The 18,540-nt window shown below is 41.4% G+C and overlaps 1 protein-coding gene across 11 annotated transcripts in view; it reads right to left on the reverse strand.

Moving 5' to 3' along the window:
- Window positions 1-18,540, reverse strand: part of TLE1 (TLE family member 1, transcriptional corepressor) — a 104,772-nt gene that overhangs the window by 38,708 nt on the left and 47,524 nt on the right. For 9 of the 11 annotated variants that reach the window (XM_016961011.4, XM_016961013.3, XM_016961010.2 and 6 more), the window contains 2 exons: window positions 11,626-11,830; window positions 10,875-10,891 (listed from right to left, as the gene is read on the reverse strand). The exons of the other annotated variants lie outside the window; for them this stretch is intronic. In XM_016961011.4, the coding sequence (XP_016816500.1) occupies window positions 10,875-10,891; window positions 11,626-11,830 (222 nt within the window). The remainder of the gene's footprint in view (window positions 1-10,874; window positions 10,892-11,625; window positions 11,831-18,540) is intronic. 11 annotated transcript variants of the gene reach the window in all.

Below are 18,540 nucleotides of genomic sequence, written 5' to 3' on the forward strand. Positions count from 1 at the left end.
TGAACGTAAAAGTAAACTACACTTCTGTTAGAAACAATACAATTTCTGTTAGAAACAATAACCTTTCCGTGGCTGGACCTTTAAGACTGTCAAGCTTTGAGGCCTCTGCGTCTATGTGTTCAAAGTTACTACTGTAATTTCCGCTTGAGCGGCTTAAATGAAGCTTATAATCTGAATAGGTTTTGAAAAGCTCTGAAAGTTCCTCTAAATGTGGTGGACAGGGCTAGTAATTAGCACCCCTGCTTATCTGAAAATGGGCCCCATTCAACAGCAGACTTCAACAAGTTACAAAACAAGATGCCTCATCATACCTTTGATGCTGTAAAACTGACTCAAAACAAGGCAGCAGAGTGTGGGCTGGAAAGGCCCAGAAACACCACACTCAGACCCAGGGATCCCTGGCCCACGCAGCTGCCGGACGCCCGGCAGGCTTTCCACCTAAAGTCTACCCCACCAAAAACAGACCGCTTCCTTTTACTCTTGCTCCCATGAACCCAGTTTTCTGTGTATAATTGCCCCTGACTTCTTCCAGCCCTGACGCTGCTTTCATTGTTGTTCTTGATATAAGCAAACAGTTCCAGCCTAATGAGCTTCACTGGCAGCAACAGCAAACATTCTGGTTTTTAAACTACTGCCTGGGGGACCCTTACCTTCATGATTCCCTCATTTGTTCCCAGAAACCCAAAAGTGACTTTGTGGGTACTGCATTTCTTGAGGTGTTTTTCCCTCATGTTGTGATTTCTCCTCGTGCACTCCCTACTGTGTGTTGCTTATGGCTCCAGGGTAGAATACAGTCATTTTGATGGCCATTAAGAGCTACTTTATACATATTTTGAGAATTCAGAGACTAAACCTGGGTATTGACTAAATTGTCATTTTGATCCTCCAAAATTTTGAATGCTATGTTGTCTGGGTCCAAGTCTAACAAATCGAGGCAACATTTATGAAGACACCATTTGCAAAAGAATGAAACAGAGGTTGCTTTGCATTAAGCTATTTGAAAATGGTCATGAGGCCGGGCACAGTGGCTCATGCCTGTAATCCCAGCACTTAGGGAGGCCGAGGCAGGCAGATCGCCTGCGAAAAGGAGTTCGAGACCAGCCTGGCCAACATGGTGAAACCCCATCTGTACTAAAAAAAAAAAAAAAAAAAAAATTAGCCGGGTGGTGGCAGACACCTGTAATCCCAGCTACTCAGGAGGCTGCAGCACAAGAATCGCTTGAACCTGGGAGGCAGAGGTTGCAATGAGCAGAGATCGTGCCACTGCACTCCAGCCTGGGTGACAGAGTGAGACTCTGCCTCAAAAAAATAATAAAATGAAAAATAAAAATCAAAAAAATAAAAATGGTCATGCTTTCTAAACACAGAAAATAACTGGAATCAAACCTGAGAAGAGGCCAAAGCAACCACTGAGACATTTCGTTCCTCTTCCTCCTCCTGCTCCTTTAATCTGGAGGACTAGGATGTCCAGAGACAGAGGTGATTTGCCTGAGGCCAAGCGGCTCTGTCCACCACCTGCTGATTCCCATTACAGCCAAAGTGCCTCCCCTCTCAGAAGAGTGATTTTTAAACTCAAGTTTACATACATGGAACACTTGTACCCAAAAACTTACTTGAAATCCACCCTGGCTCTTTCAACTACTGCACTTAACATTCTAATGTGACGTAATACCTGACGCATGGTTTCTCTGACCCACCTCCTAACCAACAGAATGCCTTGCTTTAATCAGGTTAGATGTCTTCCATACCAAAAACAGAAACGTGTAATTTTTAAATGAACATTTTAAAGTCTACTTTAAAATGAACTAGGAACAGTCCCAAATTCCTGCCTTTCCACTCAGAACCCAAAATTAACACTGAAAAAGGCCTCAGCAGAGTGACAAAGCAGCCCAGGTACACACAGGCTTCATGGCATGCCAATCACCAGACGTAATCATCCTACAGACCTATTTGCCACTGCAGACACCTCTTCCTAGAGTCTATATTTTGAAAGATTTTAATCTACCAAACAGGATTCATCAAGCAGAATTCATTTTTCAAATATTTATTTGCCAAATAAATATTTAATCGAGAATCAGCTTTTTGATCAACATGAGAACCAGTGTTACTATCCTGACGGATGTACTCTAATTCCAGCCAAGAAACCCAATGTTTTATTTCACCTTGCAGCTGGTAAAATGTAAATATCTGCCAGGATTTTTTTAAAGACTTTAAATGTTGGGCAGACTTCTATTACAAGTGTCCCAAGGACTGAGGTTTCTAGACTGTATGTAAGTTTTCATTTAAAATTTAAAAAATAAACAAATAAACAAAATCACCTTATTTACATCTTCTACAGAAACTCAAAATAGGAGTAATACAGCCCACGGAGGACATTACAAACCTGGGCAAATCAGCTGAAAACACATTGTTCAAAACAAACTGAAATTCTAAAACCAAATAATTTTCTACACCTACGTATGGCATACACTTGTGGGTACAGGGTCAAGTACCCTGTACATAAAGGGAGAAGCATATCTGAGAAGTCTAAAAGAAAAGATCCTCCTAGAATGCTCAGTATCAGAAACATAAAGAGGGTCCAAAAATGGGCAGAACTGGCATAACTTTTATATAGAAAGTACTTGAGATGATTAGATGAGGTGCAAGAACACAGAAACCATATACTCCATAAGAAGGGACTGGACTCTCTCTCTCACAAAAATCTGGAATTCTGTGAGAACACCAGATCTCAAGAGGGCATCTTCACTGGCAACAAGCAAATTGCTATTTATTAATATATGCTTCCTAAGGGTTACATCTAACTTGCACTAATAGGATGACAGAACAGAATGGCTATGACAGCAAAAGAGCTGGTCAGAAGAAAAGAGGAATGGCAGATCTTCTGGTATTACAGCCTGTGTGCATTCTGAGACAAATTCTGAGCACAATTTCCTAACTCTGGGAACCATGTTTTATTAAACACACAGCAGGATCTTTCCCTGTGGTAGCTCAATGGCCTGAAGGTAACCAGATAATTGGCGAAGTGTTTGAATTTCCTGGATGCAAGAGGCCAATACATTCTTTTAAAATAAAACAAAACTAAACATTCCAACACAATTATGAAACCATACCTTCATGTAAGAACTTACAATGTAAGTAGGTGGGTTGACTGAACCTCAGAGAGCACCCAGTGGCGTCAAAAGAAAATGTTAAGATTGGGACTCTGTATTACTTTATCCTGACCATTCAACACAAGTGATGTGTCTATTTCATGCTCCAAACACCTGTTCAAGACCAAGGTAGCAAAGACCCAGCCACTTCAATAAGGATAACAACCAGTCTTTATAGTCTTGTTCCAAGAATTTGACTTTTCTTTAGCAATTTAACAGTAATGGTTGTTCACATCTACTAACATGTTCTGGAAAGTAACCTCAGAAACTACTAAAAAAAAAAAAAGCAACTTTAAAATGCTGCCCTGTCAATGCTATCAAACACTAGTTACAGAGGCCTTCATGAATCCTAAGACCTCCAAGCAACTTCTCTGCCAACAAGTTCGAACCCTGAAACCACCAGCAGCAAAATGGAAAGGAAAACCCTTTCATGCATACAGCAAAAGCAAGACAGGTTTCCCTAATGCAAAAATAAAACACATTATTCAAATGGATTTCTTTAACTGCCATGCTGATTCCCCTTGGGAACTTTCTCCTCCCCGCAGGAAAAGTGTTTGTGTCAGAGGTACAGATTGGAAACTCGTGACACCTCATTTATCCTCAGTTACACTAAGGCAGTAGGAACCTAATTTACTAGCACACTCCACACTGACAATTAACTTCTCGGTGAACATTAAAACAATTAGGTAACGACGCACCCCATCACATCTGTGTGCCTTCTCCATCTACACCTGGTGTCAATTAAGCCATCACCCTGCGCTGTACTTTTTGCTACGGTCCAATTGGTCATTTACGTACTCTGCCTAACACTTCGACTAATGTATTTTTAACCCATAAAACTAATGAGATCCCCACTTGTTAACAACATGGACAAAGCTGAAAATCTGTCCACTGGCAACCATATCATATCTCAGAACCCTGCCTGTGCAGCCAGTCTGAAGGGCACACGTTGATGTTTCACACAGTTTAAATGCAAACTATGGGAAAGAACCAGTGCATTCCTGCAACTCGATTTTGCAGCTCATCACTGTAGAATCCAGGTGGGTGACTCAGTTAGGAGGACTCATGGAAAGATAGCCGTGCAGGTGACACACAGGGCCGGTTAATGTTGAGGCTGGACAGGGTGCTAAAACCACGATGCCTTCGTCACCACCCTCTCATTTGTAGCTGGCCCTTCTACCCTCCTCCAGGCAAAGCAAAACAAACTGGAGCAGACAATAAATACAATTATTTAAAATTAATTTTTAAATAACCTCATGACACTGCCATTCCCCAACTCAGGACCTAATCACAGCAAAAACAAAATCTCTATGTCAAAGCTTTTTTGAAAGCATGGTTTCTAAGAGCTGCTCAGCTGTTTCTGTGCCTCTTTGCTCTCCAGCCCCTGTTGAAATACTTGCTAATGCAAGAAGTGGCCCTGAAACTAAAAAGCCATTAGGTCAGGACTTGACTAAGTCATCTGTGTATCTGACAGCACTTACATTTATACCTCCTTATCTCAAAGATGAGGACACAGAGTTTGTTGTCCACCTATGTCCCAGTGAGGAAATGATAAAAAGATTATAGGGACAAAAGAAAAAAACCTGCTCACAATTGTAGGTTTTCTAATTACAGAGCACAAACTCAAGTCAAAAAGAGGTTTTGGAGGGAAAAATTGTTCTCTCACTTTTTTTTTTTTTTTTTTTTTTTAGAGTAAAGATGCCCTATTTTCACTGTAATCACAGTGAGATAAAACCTGAACGTTAATCCAGTCCCACCAAGGCCCCGATATCCACCTGACTTATTGCATCCACAGTAAACAGACACCTCTACCTGGTACAGGCTCCTGACAATCTAGAAACCACTGGGGCTTTCCTTTGAAGGGTTCACCCTATTCACAGCAGTGATGCCAACTTTTTCAAAGAAGAACCATTTTTTTAAGCAGAGTTTTAAACTTGGCCAGAAGGGAAACCTGCCCAGGAGACTGCTTAAGAAAACCTAAGTGTTTTCCATTGTGCCCAAAAATTGAAATTTTAGGTGACTCATCTCAGTTTTAGCCTTTATTTCCAGGCAATCTCTTAACATGTCAGGTCATGATTAATTCATAAATATTTAGGCAAAAACAGTACCTCCTAGGCTGTGTCTACTTTTGAGAAATTTGATTATCAGGAAAGTGATCACGTTAATAAGCAGCTGAGATCAGTTCCACGGTGCTGACATGCTGAGAACCAATGGTAACTGCCACCTTGGCACGTGGACCCTTCTTTCCATAACCGCCTGTGTAATGTGTATTTTAGAAAGGATGAGAAAACCAAGGCTGGGTGCGGTGGCTCACGCCTGTAATCTCAGCACTTTGGGAGACCAAGGTGGGAGAATCACTTGAAGCCAGGAATTCGACACCAGCCTAGGCAACATACTGAGACTCTGACTGTACAAAAATTAAAAGAAAATTGTTTTAATTTAAAAAACAAATAGGAGAGAAACCCAGAAGTAACTGCATTGAGTGTAATGAATGATGCATTCACTGCCGTCTTGCTACTCTGCAAACGGCGGTGGGAGGAGGGCATTCCCTAAGCACCTTCTATGCTGTCTGCTACCCTCCCACCTGAGGCCTCCTAAACCCCTCCCTGTGAGGCAACCACTACTATCACCATTTATAGACAGGACTAGGAAGGCACAAAAGGATGAAAAAGCCTTGCCTGTGTAGCCAGAATTCCACTAAAGTCTGCTTTTGTACAAAACTCATGTTCATTCTACCACCCCTGATGCCGCCATGGTTCCCATAGGCCTCCGGGAATGAATGTGATTTTTCTTTTTTTTCCAGAAAAAGACCAACAGTATTCTTTTCCAAAGCAAGCCTCACATCTTAACTCCTCCTTGCCTTCTATAATGTTGACATTTTGAGAAAAAGTGATGGATGGGTGGTCCTAACTAGGATTTGGTCCTGCCTCTGACAAAATTAACTAGTCAAGAACAGCTAGAGAAGAGTAACAAAAGAAAGAAACCACTTTATATAAAACAAGGTGATGTTTGTCATCATTATCTCTAGGCAAGTTCTAAATACAAACTCCTGGTGATTTTAGAAGTCAATTACAGAGTGACAACATGGTCCCTCAGATTACTAACTCTCAATCTGTTAACTAAGTAACTGTGTGACCGGATGCACCCAGCCTCCTTGATAAAACCATGGTGCTGTGCCATATGACCTGAAAGACAGATGAGTGGTGCTTAGACTGTTCTGAGTTAGGAACCCCTTTCTGAGAATTTGATGAGTTATAATCTCTCCCCAGAATTCTGCAAATGAGCACGGACCCACCCAGTCCATCCATGAATGCCACTGCGTAGGTCTATACACCGTCTGCTCTGGAGTCTCCCCCAGAGTCTCCTCCCTTTTCCAAACAGTGATCACACTAGCTAGGTATTTCAGTGCCTTACATTCAACAAATGTTTAACTGTGACATAAAATGGATCACTGCAAAATGATAGCAAGTATACGCAGCACCTCAAACAGTACTCGGGCACATAGTCAGGGCTCAACAAATATTTGTCAAATGACTCGAAGTATTTAAAAGCATGCCCTATTATAAATTTTTTTAAACCATACAACTTTTTGTCAATTATCTCTTTCAAGCAGATAAAAATAGCATTCCCTTCAGCCAAAATTTAATGTAATTTATCCTTATATTAATTAAAATATCTAAAGTTTTTTTTTATTACTACTGAATGCTATTAAGAAATAATGGCCTTTCTTAGGTCATTTCATATTTCTCTGCTCAAGAGCTGCACTTATATAACAAAAAACAGATATCAAAATTTTAAAACAGCCAAAATAATTTTTTAAACCAAAGCCAAACCTCTATAAAGTTGCTAACTTTATTGTTCATCCCTTTCGGAAATAAGAAACTTTAAGGCAGTTTCCATAAAAACTTTCACTCTTAGAACAGCCATGTGTCACTAAACAACAGGGATACTTTGTAAGAAAGCCATGTCAGGCAATTTCATCATTGTGCAAATATCGAATAGCGTGTTTACACAAACCTGGGTGGTATAGCCTACTACACCTAGGCTACTGCTCCTAGGCTACAAACCTGTACATGTTACTGTCCTGAACATTACAGGCAGCTACAACACAATGTAAGTATTTGTGTATCTAAACACACCTAAACATAGAAAAGGTACAGTAAAAATACGGTGTTATACACTTAGGGGACCACCATCATATATGCAATCCACTGTTGATGGAAGTGTTGTTATGCAGTGTACTGATTGCACTTCTATTTCCTAGGCTTCACATTAAAACAGATTGCTTATTTAAGGCTCATTTGTTTTCCTACCATAAAATCTCTAACTAGCAAATTAATTTCTGCCACTAAAAATAAACAAACTACCTACCAACCAGTTTTAGGCTCACAGATAAAAATCCATACACACCCACATTCCCTGCGGATCCCATCAGTCTCTGATTTCTGCACTTGGTATAAATAATATGTTCAATATAGAAAGACAAACAAGAAGAAAAAAAAAAACAGTAAGGAGTTCGTCTTATTTATGGCCAAGGTTCTCAGACTTTGGTCCAAGGATCCCTTAAGGGTCCCGGAGACCCTCACAAATCTATGAGGGCAGATTCTCTTCCTAAACGTCAACTAAATACCACAAAAGAGCGAATGCAGAAGATGAGAATCCAGCTATCCTCTTTAAAACTCAATAAACTACAAGGCATTCAAGACATTTGTAGACATACATAACAATGCCACTCTTCCCACTATAATATTTTTTGCTTTGGAAAAGTTATTTTTCATTAATAATGTTATTTGTATTAACACAATTTAAATTAAGTAGCTCTTCATCTGTTTAAGTGATTTAATTTTTTTTCTTTCTTACCCAGTAAGTATCAAAAATCAAAATATTAACCTAGTAAATATCAAAATATAACCCAGATAAACAAAAAGTTCTTCAGGGTCCTCAATAATTAGATTTCAAGGGTATCAAGATCATGAGGCCATAAGGCTTTGAAAATCACTGGCCCGTAGCAACCACCCTTAACCTTTCACTGGATTAAAAAACAGCAGCAAACAGCAATTGGCTGACTTAATCTGCCAAGTAAAATTAGACTTTCTAATTCAAACCACTTTATTAAATAGATAAGTACTGTAATATTTTAGGCACTAATAGTACACATCATCTCATTATCCACTGCTTTTCATACTCATTTTTATACAAAGTTTGAAGAGCTACTTAATTTTATATAACTGTAGCAAAATCCCACTTATGTGGACAGTGAACAGTTTAATTCCTCTCTATGGACTGAATTCAATGCTTAGGTTACAATTAGTGTAGTTTTCCCATTTTAATCATCATTGCCCAACAGTTTTCTGCAGTAATTAGGCAGGAAACACAGCATATATACTTGTTCTGAAAATATTCATTGAAATGATTAGAACTTGTCAAAAATTTGATATAAAAAACATACACGTCCAAAACACATAAATCCACATTTGAACTAGAAAGTTCGTTGACTGCTAACCCTAACTTATAGACTTAAAAATAACCCACAGTTGCCTGTAACTCAAGAACTGCTTCATACTTCTTGAAGGGGACAACCAATAACCCTCCCTCCACCCACTCCAATGAACCCATGAATTAAGTACTTGCATATATTTTTCTGTCAAAAATACCAACAGGAGGTTATCGGACACATTCGGAAATTCAGAAAGACACAGAGGTATAAAATACATCTCTACTAGCTTAAGCATACAAACCTCTGCCTATTCACACCCCTGGCATTTCAGAGAGGCACATACCACGTGGTATCACTTCCACAATTCTGATACCAGTAAGTTATAGAACTTTTGCTGAAACTTTCTCCAATCTTGCTTCTTTTAGTAATTGTGTCACTCACTCCTCCTCGATTCTCTGGGAAAGGGCTTTGTTGCATGCTTACATACCTTGAATTGCAGATGCGTGTCCCATAATGCCTTACATATATGGTATGCACTCAATGAACATAGCCATTTAAGGTGAAACAGGAGTACTGAAGAAAACATGTTAAATTGAAGTCCCAAAGCTAGAGTAAGTTCAATAGATTTAAAACACATAACAGCCTAAAGGGCATGGGCTTTCCCCAAATTTCTTCTGTGATTTCATCCAGGGTTAGGTTTTTAAATTTGACACTCTACTGAACAGACATAAAAGATGACTATCTCACCGGGCATGGTGGCTCAGGCCTGCAATCCCAGCACGTTGGGAGGCTGAGGCAGGCGGATCACCTGAGGTCGGGAGTTCCAGACCAGCCTGACCAACATGGAGAAACCCCGTCTGTACTAAAAATACAAAATTAGCCAGGTGTGGTGGCACAGGCCTGTAATCCCAGCTGAGGCAGAAAAATCACTTGAACCCAGGAGGCGGAGGTTGCAGTGAGCCGAGATAGTGCTACTGCACCCCAGCCTGGGTGACAGAGCGAAGACTCCATCTCAGAAAAAAAAAGACTATCTATAGGAACCCTGGAATGGCAAAACAATAAGGCCTCCTCCATAAACTAAAGCCAGTTTACTTATCTGTACTCTGTGTGTAGAATATTTTATTTCCCAGCTATAATTTTTTGTCCCCCCAATCCCCTCTCAACATTTTCCAGAGAAATTTATAGGACAAGAATTTTAAAACTAGCTACCCTTTCCTTCAACCATTCCCCACTCCTCCACGCACATCCAGATACATGAAATATACCAAGATCTGTCTCAAAGACAATTTTAAAAGTAGCTACTATTCTACACAGAAGAGGAGGGGAAAAAACCCTGAACTTTTATCTTCCCCCCAAAACTTATACCAAAAAAGTTATCAGATTTAAATGTTCAGTATCCCTTTTTTTTTTTTTTTTTTTTTTTTTTTTTTTACCATATTAAACACAGTCAAAATACTGCTATGTTCAGAAAGAAGGAGGCAAAACCTGTAGGTTATCCCAGCTGAAAAGGGGCTGAATTCTCTCTATTTGCTACACAACATTTGAGACATACTTTAAGTACAGGTCTCTCCAGAGCTAACTGGTAGATGCATGTACGGATCAAATGTACACATGAAAAATGAGTGTGACTTAGGCTGGTGAAAACATGAACTCTATGCACACAGCCCTGTCCACTGAATTTCCTTCTTTTTAAGAGCTTACTGGTATGCTCAGTTCTTATGTCTAAAATAGATATAAGATCAAGTTCACATTCCAAGGACAATTATGCAAAGAAAACAAGATATGGAAACCTAGCAACCAAGATGCATTCACAGAGGATGACTGGTTTAAGTAGAAATGGTACATTACTAACCAACTTCACAAAGGGATTGTGATCTCTTGCCTCTAAAACTGATTTAAGATATAAAAATGAATATTCTTTTAAACTACAGCCAACCAGACTTAGAATGCAACCATTAACACTTTTAAAGTGAGGCAGGGGAATATACAGATCAAAGTGTATTTCCAAGTAAGTAATCACAGCAAATAGTGTTGCCTCCAAATTATGCCCTTCTTGTCTGATGCAAGTTTTGTAAAAAGACAAGAGCAGAGCGAACAGTCATATAAGAAAAAGAAATTTTAAAGGAAAAAAAGTAAAAGAAAAAAGCCAGGTCACTGAGACAGACAGGGAGAGTGTGCATGTCTGTCTGTGCCTGTGTGGAGAAGTGTTGTCAGAAGGGGACCATATGTGTATGTATGTGTGTGTGTGTGTGTGTGTGTGTGTGTGCAGCAGGCGTTTGAGTACTTACTGTGCCCGGCTCTCTGTCTGCTCCCGAGGTTACCAAGAAACGCACAGACATGCCCGTTCAGACACAGAGGCAAGAACAGAAATAAAAAAAAAGGGGGGAATAATTAGAACACAAGCCCCAAACAGTTTTAAAAATGGCTTTTATTTATATAAGTCATTGCACATTCCTAATACAGTGATTTCCTGAAAATTACAGTATTTTGTAAACATAAGATTTACAGTTTAACCATACACAAAGCCTATTTTTTTATTTCTTGACAGAATAAATTACTTTTCTTCAAAAAATTAGTCAAGTGCAATTTTGCCCAATATTTAATGCATACTAGAATTAAAGCCTATGAAACTAAGTAGTAACAGATGCAATTATCAAACCTTTCATTTGAACACATTCACTTTCAAATTTAACTTCTTATTTCGCCCCATTTAACAACATTACTTTCTTTGAAAATTACCCAATTAAGCAGTTAACAGTTTTCCATAATATGGTACAGGCCACTGGCATTAACTAGGCAGTTGCCAAGATGTCAAGATGCCTGCAATCTAACGAGATCAAGAAATCTACAGATGCCCACAGCAAACCCTGCAAACTTCCAGGGTGACCTGTGTTTCAGTGGAAAGCTTTGCGACAGTTCCTCTTATCTCATTGTTTGCTCTCTGTATAAGGTTGGGGCTCTCTTTAGCGATGCACACAACTTTGCAGCACTGTAAGAGTATGAGGACAAAGTCCTAATCTGGCTTGCCCGGCCTCTCACCTCTGTGGTGCTCTGCATCGTGGTGCTTCTTGTCATCTTTTATTGCCAAGTGAGACTGCCCACTCAGAGCACTAGACAGCGCAAGAAGGCCGGCACTGCCCCCGAGGGGCGGGATTCCAGGAGGCTGAAGTCCCGAAGGGTGAGGCGTAAGGGGAACTGGGGGTCCGTGGCCATGAGAAAGATGCTGAGCTTGCAACTGCTGCTGCTGTTGGTGGTGGTGAGAGAGAAAAAGGAGGAGGAGGAGGAGGTAGTGGTGACAGTGATGGCGATGGAGGCGGCATCCAGGGGAAAACAGACATGACAGGAGGGGAAGGCGGAAACAGAACAGGAGGTTCAACAAACACACAAAAGGAGCCAAGAAAGAGAGGGAGGAAAGGGGAAAAAATGCGATTAGTGCTTTCAGTTCATCAAAAGCTTTCACCTGCTCAATTACCTCTCCCACCTTCCCAAAATATAATCCTCACATCTACATTGTCACTTTCTGGTATCACTCACTCCGAGAGGGGAGCTGTTTATTATTAAGCAAGGCTGGCTACATCAGTAAGTAAACATGAGCTAGTTCTGTCTTTATGCACCTCCAGGGATGAGATCCAGCATGTCACTGAATCTAAGATGCCACAGATTTTCAGACTCACGCTGTTTTCAGAGGGTTTAAAATGGGGGTGGGGATGCATCCCACAATATAGTAGCCATACTCTCAACCTGTCACCAGGTAACTCCATTTCACTCTACACCCTTGCATTGACTTACCACAGTAGTATGATGAGACAAAACCAAAATACATCACTAAGGAACAGAATTTGGAAAAGAAGACCCAGTAATCTGGGTGGGTGTCTCATGTACCACCCAGGCACTTGTGCCCCCTTATTCCATCAATCCCTCTCAGTACTGTGAGGAAGTATTGCAATTCCCATTTCCCAGAAGGAATGAAGGCTCAAAGGCATTGACTAAATTGCTGAAACTCTATCCCTAGGCAAGAGGGGACTGCAGTCAGTACAGGAGCAACTCTTAAGGTTGCTGTTTACCATGCTGCCATAGACAGGGGAGAGGATCTCAGGGAGCCAGGCTTGTGGCCGCTGGAAGAAACATTAGAGACGAAACTTTGTTTATCCTTTCCTTCCTACCAAGCTCCACAACTCAAACCCACTCTTTCATTGTGACTGATGAAAATACTGAGACCTAGAATGGGTAGGACCATGGATGAGGAAAGCACTTATGTGTGGGACTCCAGCCAGCGAGCCAAGCCCCCGTTCCCAAATGCCTTTTCCATGACTGCACTTTGCCCCCATTGCTTAACCCATTCCAGAAGTTCTAAGTCTGTTCTCATTACACAGTATCATTGCTCTTACACATTATATTTAAAAGCACATTGTATGAAATGAAAAAGTATCCAAGAAATGGCCCCTGTACCATGAATCTGGCCACATTTCAGCTGTCCAATATAAAACTTATTTTTGATGAGACAGTAAAAACGATTAAGGCTCAATTTCTAAGGTGTAATGTTAGAAAATTCTCCAGATTCTGATTTGTGCTCACTTCCTTGGGACTCAATTACTCATTTTATTTATTGTCCCTTTGCGTGCACTGAATATATTAAATCTTCATGCCAGATCTTCAGTCATTTCTACCCAGCCCACTGATTTTTAACGGAATCCCAAACACAGTTCCCAGCCTCAAAAGTTAGAGAAAACACCATCTTAAGGCCAGAAATCAGTGTCTGTGGAAATTTTACAATGAATTTTCAAGCACTCCAACTTTTCTAAAAATGTTTAGGGTCAGGCACAGTGGCTCACTATAATCCTATAATACCAACACTTTGGAGGCCAAGGCAGGAAGATCACTGCAGCCCAAGAGTTTGAGACCAGCCTGGGCAACATAGGGAGATTCCATCTCTATTTAAAAATAAATAAATAAAAATGTCTAAGAGCCAGCCAACCATCTTTATAAACTTTCATTCTTTTCAAAGAGAGCATGGTTCTAATTAGAAGCAAAATGGAAAAGGGGATGAGGTCAGAACAGGCAGCATTCATAGCATTCTTGGAAAGTATAAACTACTCATTCACCATTTGAGATCATAATAACAATTTCTTTATGCATAAAATCACCTTCCTGTCATCCCAAAGACACTAATTCTTGCTCTGTCACCTTTTAAGAGCTTGGCAATAGTGAGACATAAAACTGAAGAAGCTTGCAGTGGCATCACGGTCCACTAGGCATGCTCATTAGCACTTAATTAGGAACTAGACACCTGCCATAAGAAATGTGCTTGGAGAAGGATGAGGAACAGGACTGCCCTACCAGCAATTACTATCATTACTTGGAGAGTAAGAGCTATGTCAGGCTTCTGGGTGGGGGTGGGGGGGGGGATGCAATGATGCATACACAAGCAAGTGCAGCGGGTAATTAAGCACGGCACTAATTAAAAGAAGATGAGAGAGGCTAAGCAGAGGGGAAGGAATCTAACTACAGGGTGGAGGATGCCACCCTCTCACCCCTCTCCCTGCTTCCCCCACTCCCCTAAAAATCTAGAATGGAGTCACCAGAAGATGACTTCAGAGGTGGGATTCTTATGTCAGACCAAACATACTCCGGTAATATTTAGATACTAACAAAGTAAAGATTTCCAGCCAGGCACAGTGGCTCACCCCCATAATCCCAACACTTTGGGAGCCCAAGGCAAGTGGATCACGAGGTCAGGAGTTCAAGACCAGCCTGGCCAAGACGGTGAAACCCCGTCTCTACTAAAAATACAAAAATTAGCCAGGTGTGGTGGCAGATGCCTGTAATCCCAGCTACTGGGGAGGCTGAGGCAGGAGAATCATTTGAACCCGAGTGGCAGAGGTTGCAGTCAGCTGAGATCACGCCACTGTACTCCAGCCTGGACGACAGAGTGAGACTCCGTCTCAAAAAAAAAAAAAGAAAAAAGAAAAAAAAATATTTCCCCTCCCATAAATCCAAGCTAGCTTTCAGAAAGATGAACTGGAGAAGGTGGATCATGCCTGTAATCCCAGCACTTTGGGAGGCTGAGGCGGGTGGAACACTTGAGGTCAGGAGTTTGAGACCAGCCTGACCAACATAGTGAAACCCTGTCTCTACTAAAAATATACATATTAGCCGGGCGTGGTGGTGCATGCCTGTAATCCCAGCTACTTGAAAGGCTGAGGTGGGAGAATCGCTTGAACCTGGAAAGCAGAGGCTGTGGTGGGCTGAGATCGTGCCACTGCACTCCAGCCTGGATGACAAGAGTGAGACTCAGTCTCCAAAAAAAAAAAAAAAAGATGAACTGGGTAGCAGATTCTGATATCTTACTGTGAAGAGGTGATGGCTTACATAATGGGGCTTTGCCACAGCTGTGAAGTAAACTTTTGTGGTTAAACCCAACAGTTTGACTAATATCTATCAACAGCAACATTCAACAGCCTAACTGGCCATGGGCAACTTCCACCTCTACCCTAATCTGATCTTCTAGGTCCCCTGAACAAACAGCTCACTGTCTGTTATCAGAGGTAACTGGGTTCTTCCATCCATTGCTTGGCTACAATGAAAGGTTCTTTTTTTTTTTTTTTAAGCAAAATCCTATCAAATTGAAAGGAGTACTAAGCAACAATCAAATGGATCACAACTGCTGAAGATGTCGTGATTCTAGGAAATGTGGCCACTCCACCTCATATTCGACTTCTTGTTTCTGCAGGGCAATGCTCCTAGATAATATCTAAGTGTCCATCGTCTGGCACAAGCTTGGAACACATCTGAGGCAGGGAGGGTAGGTATCATGATACCTACCCATTTCACAGATGATACTGGCTCAAAGCCAAGAGGCTTGCTACAGGGCTCAGAGCCAGAATGAGGGCTACAAACCTTTTGTTTCCTAGGACAAGATTTCTCCTGTAACCCCAGCAGCTCAATCATGTTCTCCAGAATAAGAAAGGAAAAGGGCAAAGTCATTCTCTACTGAGACTTCACATTTCCCCCACTGCTCAGCTAACCAGATGCTCTTGAGAACACCTGATACTACATACACAGAGACAAATCCACCCTCACCAACAGGCCTAATGGCAGTGACGGGGGAGTTTACGCTTAGACTGCATGAGTACCATCTCCTGTCCCCCCTTCTCAATGCCTGTCCTACATCTGCAAAAGGACACTAACCCTTGCCCCCAGCTCTCTTCCAAAGAAGCACGTCAAGAAGAATCAAGCCTAACAATGTTGGCTCTGGCTTTTCTCAGAAGTAGATGCTTAACATTATAAACACAAAGTGTCATTTCTAAGATAACATATTTATTTAAATGAGTAGAGGGGCCAAATCTAGAAGAGTAAAACAGCTATCTCCAAAAGGACAGCGCTCCTCTGTCCCATCTGTCTTTGGAAGCCCATTTTTTCTCAACAAGGCTTACCTGAGACAATCTTGTACTTATCACCTTCAACAGAAGGAAAAAGTATGGATGCTACTTGAATATATTTTAGGAAAAAGTGATACTGATACTACTATATAGCCAAAACCCAATAGCTCTGCCGATCAGGAGAATTTATGCACACTTTTCTTTTTTTGAGACAGAGTCTTCACTGTTGCCCAGGCTGGAGTACAGTGGCGCAATCTTGGCTCACTACAATCTCCTCCTTCTGGGTTCAAGCGATTCTCCTGCCTCAGCCACCCAAATACCTGGGATTCCAGGTGCACACCACCACACCCAGCTAATTTTTGTATTTTTAGTAGAGATGAGGTTTTACCACATTGGCCAGGCTGGTCTGGAACTCCTGACCTCAAGTGATCCTCCCACTCCGGCCTCCCAAAGTGCTGAGATTACAAGCGTGCGCCACCACACCAGCCGATACATGCATTTTTTTTGAAGCAAAGTCTCACTCTGTTACCCAGGCTGGAGTGCAGCAGTGCAATCATGGCTCACTGCAGCTCAAATGCCTGGGCTCAAGCAATCCTCTCACCTCAGGCTCCTAAGTACATACTTAGCTGGGACTACAGGTGTGCACCAGTACACTTGGCAAATTTTTTTTTTATAGAGATGGGGTCTCACCATGTTGCCCAGGCTGGTCTGGAACTCCTGTTTTCAAGCAATCCTCCTGCCTCAGCCTCCCAAAGTGCTGGGATTACAGGTGTGGGCCACTGTGCCTGGCCACAGCTTGGCTAATTTTTTTTTACACAGATGGGGTCTCACCACGTTGCCCAGGCTGGTCTAGAACTCCTGGCTTCAAGCAATCCTCCTGCCTCGGCCTTCCAAAGTGCTAGATTACAAGCGTAAGCTACCATAGCTGGCCTGCATCTGTCCTCTCCAACCAAAACCTGCCCCTATCATTTGGAAAACTGCAAGATGTTTTTTTCAACATGACAGGAAGGATGAGGAAATTTATTCTTCTATCTAGGCATTAGTTTATAGTAATTAGGAAATTTGCTTAAAAGTCAAAATGCTTGTAGATTTATACAACATAGAACACACATGAAAAAGTTTGTAAAGTGATTAGTAAAAGTTTTTTGTTTTGTTTTGTTTTGTTTTTTTGAGACAGTCTCGCTCTGTCGCCCAGGCTGGAGTGTAGTGGTGCAATCTTGGCTCACTGCAACCTCCACCTCCCAGGTTCAAGCTATTCTTGTGCCTCAGCCTCCATAGTAGCTGGGATTACAGGTGAGCACCACCACACCCAGCTAATTTTTGTATTTTTAGTAGAGATGGGGTTTTGCCATGTTGGCCAGGCTAGTCTCGAACTCCTGGCTTCGAATGATCAGCCCATCTCGGCCTCCCAGAGTGCTGGGATTACAGGCATGAACCACCGCGCCCAGCCGAGAAAAAGCATTTTTGATAAGCAATGACAGTTTCTAGCAATATAGCTGGTTTCTCAGGCTATGATTCTAGACCACTGGTTCTCAAGCAGAACCAATTTTGACACCCCTCCCCTCCCTGCTTCAGGGACATATGGCCATGTGTGGAGGTCACTGCGGGGGAGGGAAAAGAATGCTACTGGTGCATCTAATGGGTGAAGGCCAAGGATGCTGTGAACATCCTACAATGCACAGGACAGCCCTCACCACAGAGAATTATCCTGCCCAAAATGTCAACAGTGCTAAGGTTCACTAACTTGAATTTAGACCTAAGCTGAGATTCTGTGCCATTAATTAGAATTCATGTTCTTGTATGCTAAATGACTTGCCAAATTCTTGTTTAAAAAATAAAAATACTATTCAACATTCAATCACATTCACTGTCCCTTCATCGCCATCTGAGTACCCTGTCACAACACAAAAAAATGAACATCTGTTTTCTTAAGCTGATTCCACTAACAATTTCAAAAATTTAAAAAAAAAAAAAATCCTTGTATTTTACAAAGCAATTTGAGAAAGGACTACACTGGGAAATTTTACATACTGGTGTTCTGGGGCCCTAAAGGGAATGACAGACGTTCAGATTTGGGGATAAAGAGATCAGTGCACTTGCTCTAACCAAAATCATTTGAATAGGCCGAGAGTGAGACAAATAAAACAAATGCCAAACCCTGAGTTAATGATACCGAAAACCCACAAGGAATAAAGCGACCTCATCCATGTCAAACAACAGCCACGCATTGAGAATTTTAATTCACATTTTACTTAGTGCAGCTTGGGTCAATTATATTACTATAATGAAATTGACTTTGCTGTTTACATTCAGAGTGTTACTGTAATGGTATAGTTTCTACACACAGTCACAGCACATGGCTTATCACCATGTTGATGTAGCCTCTCACAACTGGGAAGGACACCCAGTATGAAAACACAGGCCAATGCCCACCTTCTCCTGACCGGAAACTAAGCTCCTTACCACCAACCATGGAATCAACTTTAATTTCTGAAACTTCACCCGCTTTGTAACCCCAAGAAAAACTATGTCATAAAAAATCACAGACTTAACCCAACCCAAACTAAAACCATGC

Source organism: Pan troglodytes, chromosome 11, assembly GCF_028858775.2.
Source record: "Pan troglodytes isolate AG18354 chromosome 11, NHGRI_mPanTro3-v2.0_pri, whole genome shotgun sequence".
Taxonomy (NCBI): Eukaryota; Metazoa; Chordata; class Mammalia; order Primates; family Hominidae; genus Pan; species Pan troglodytes.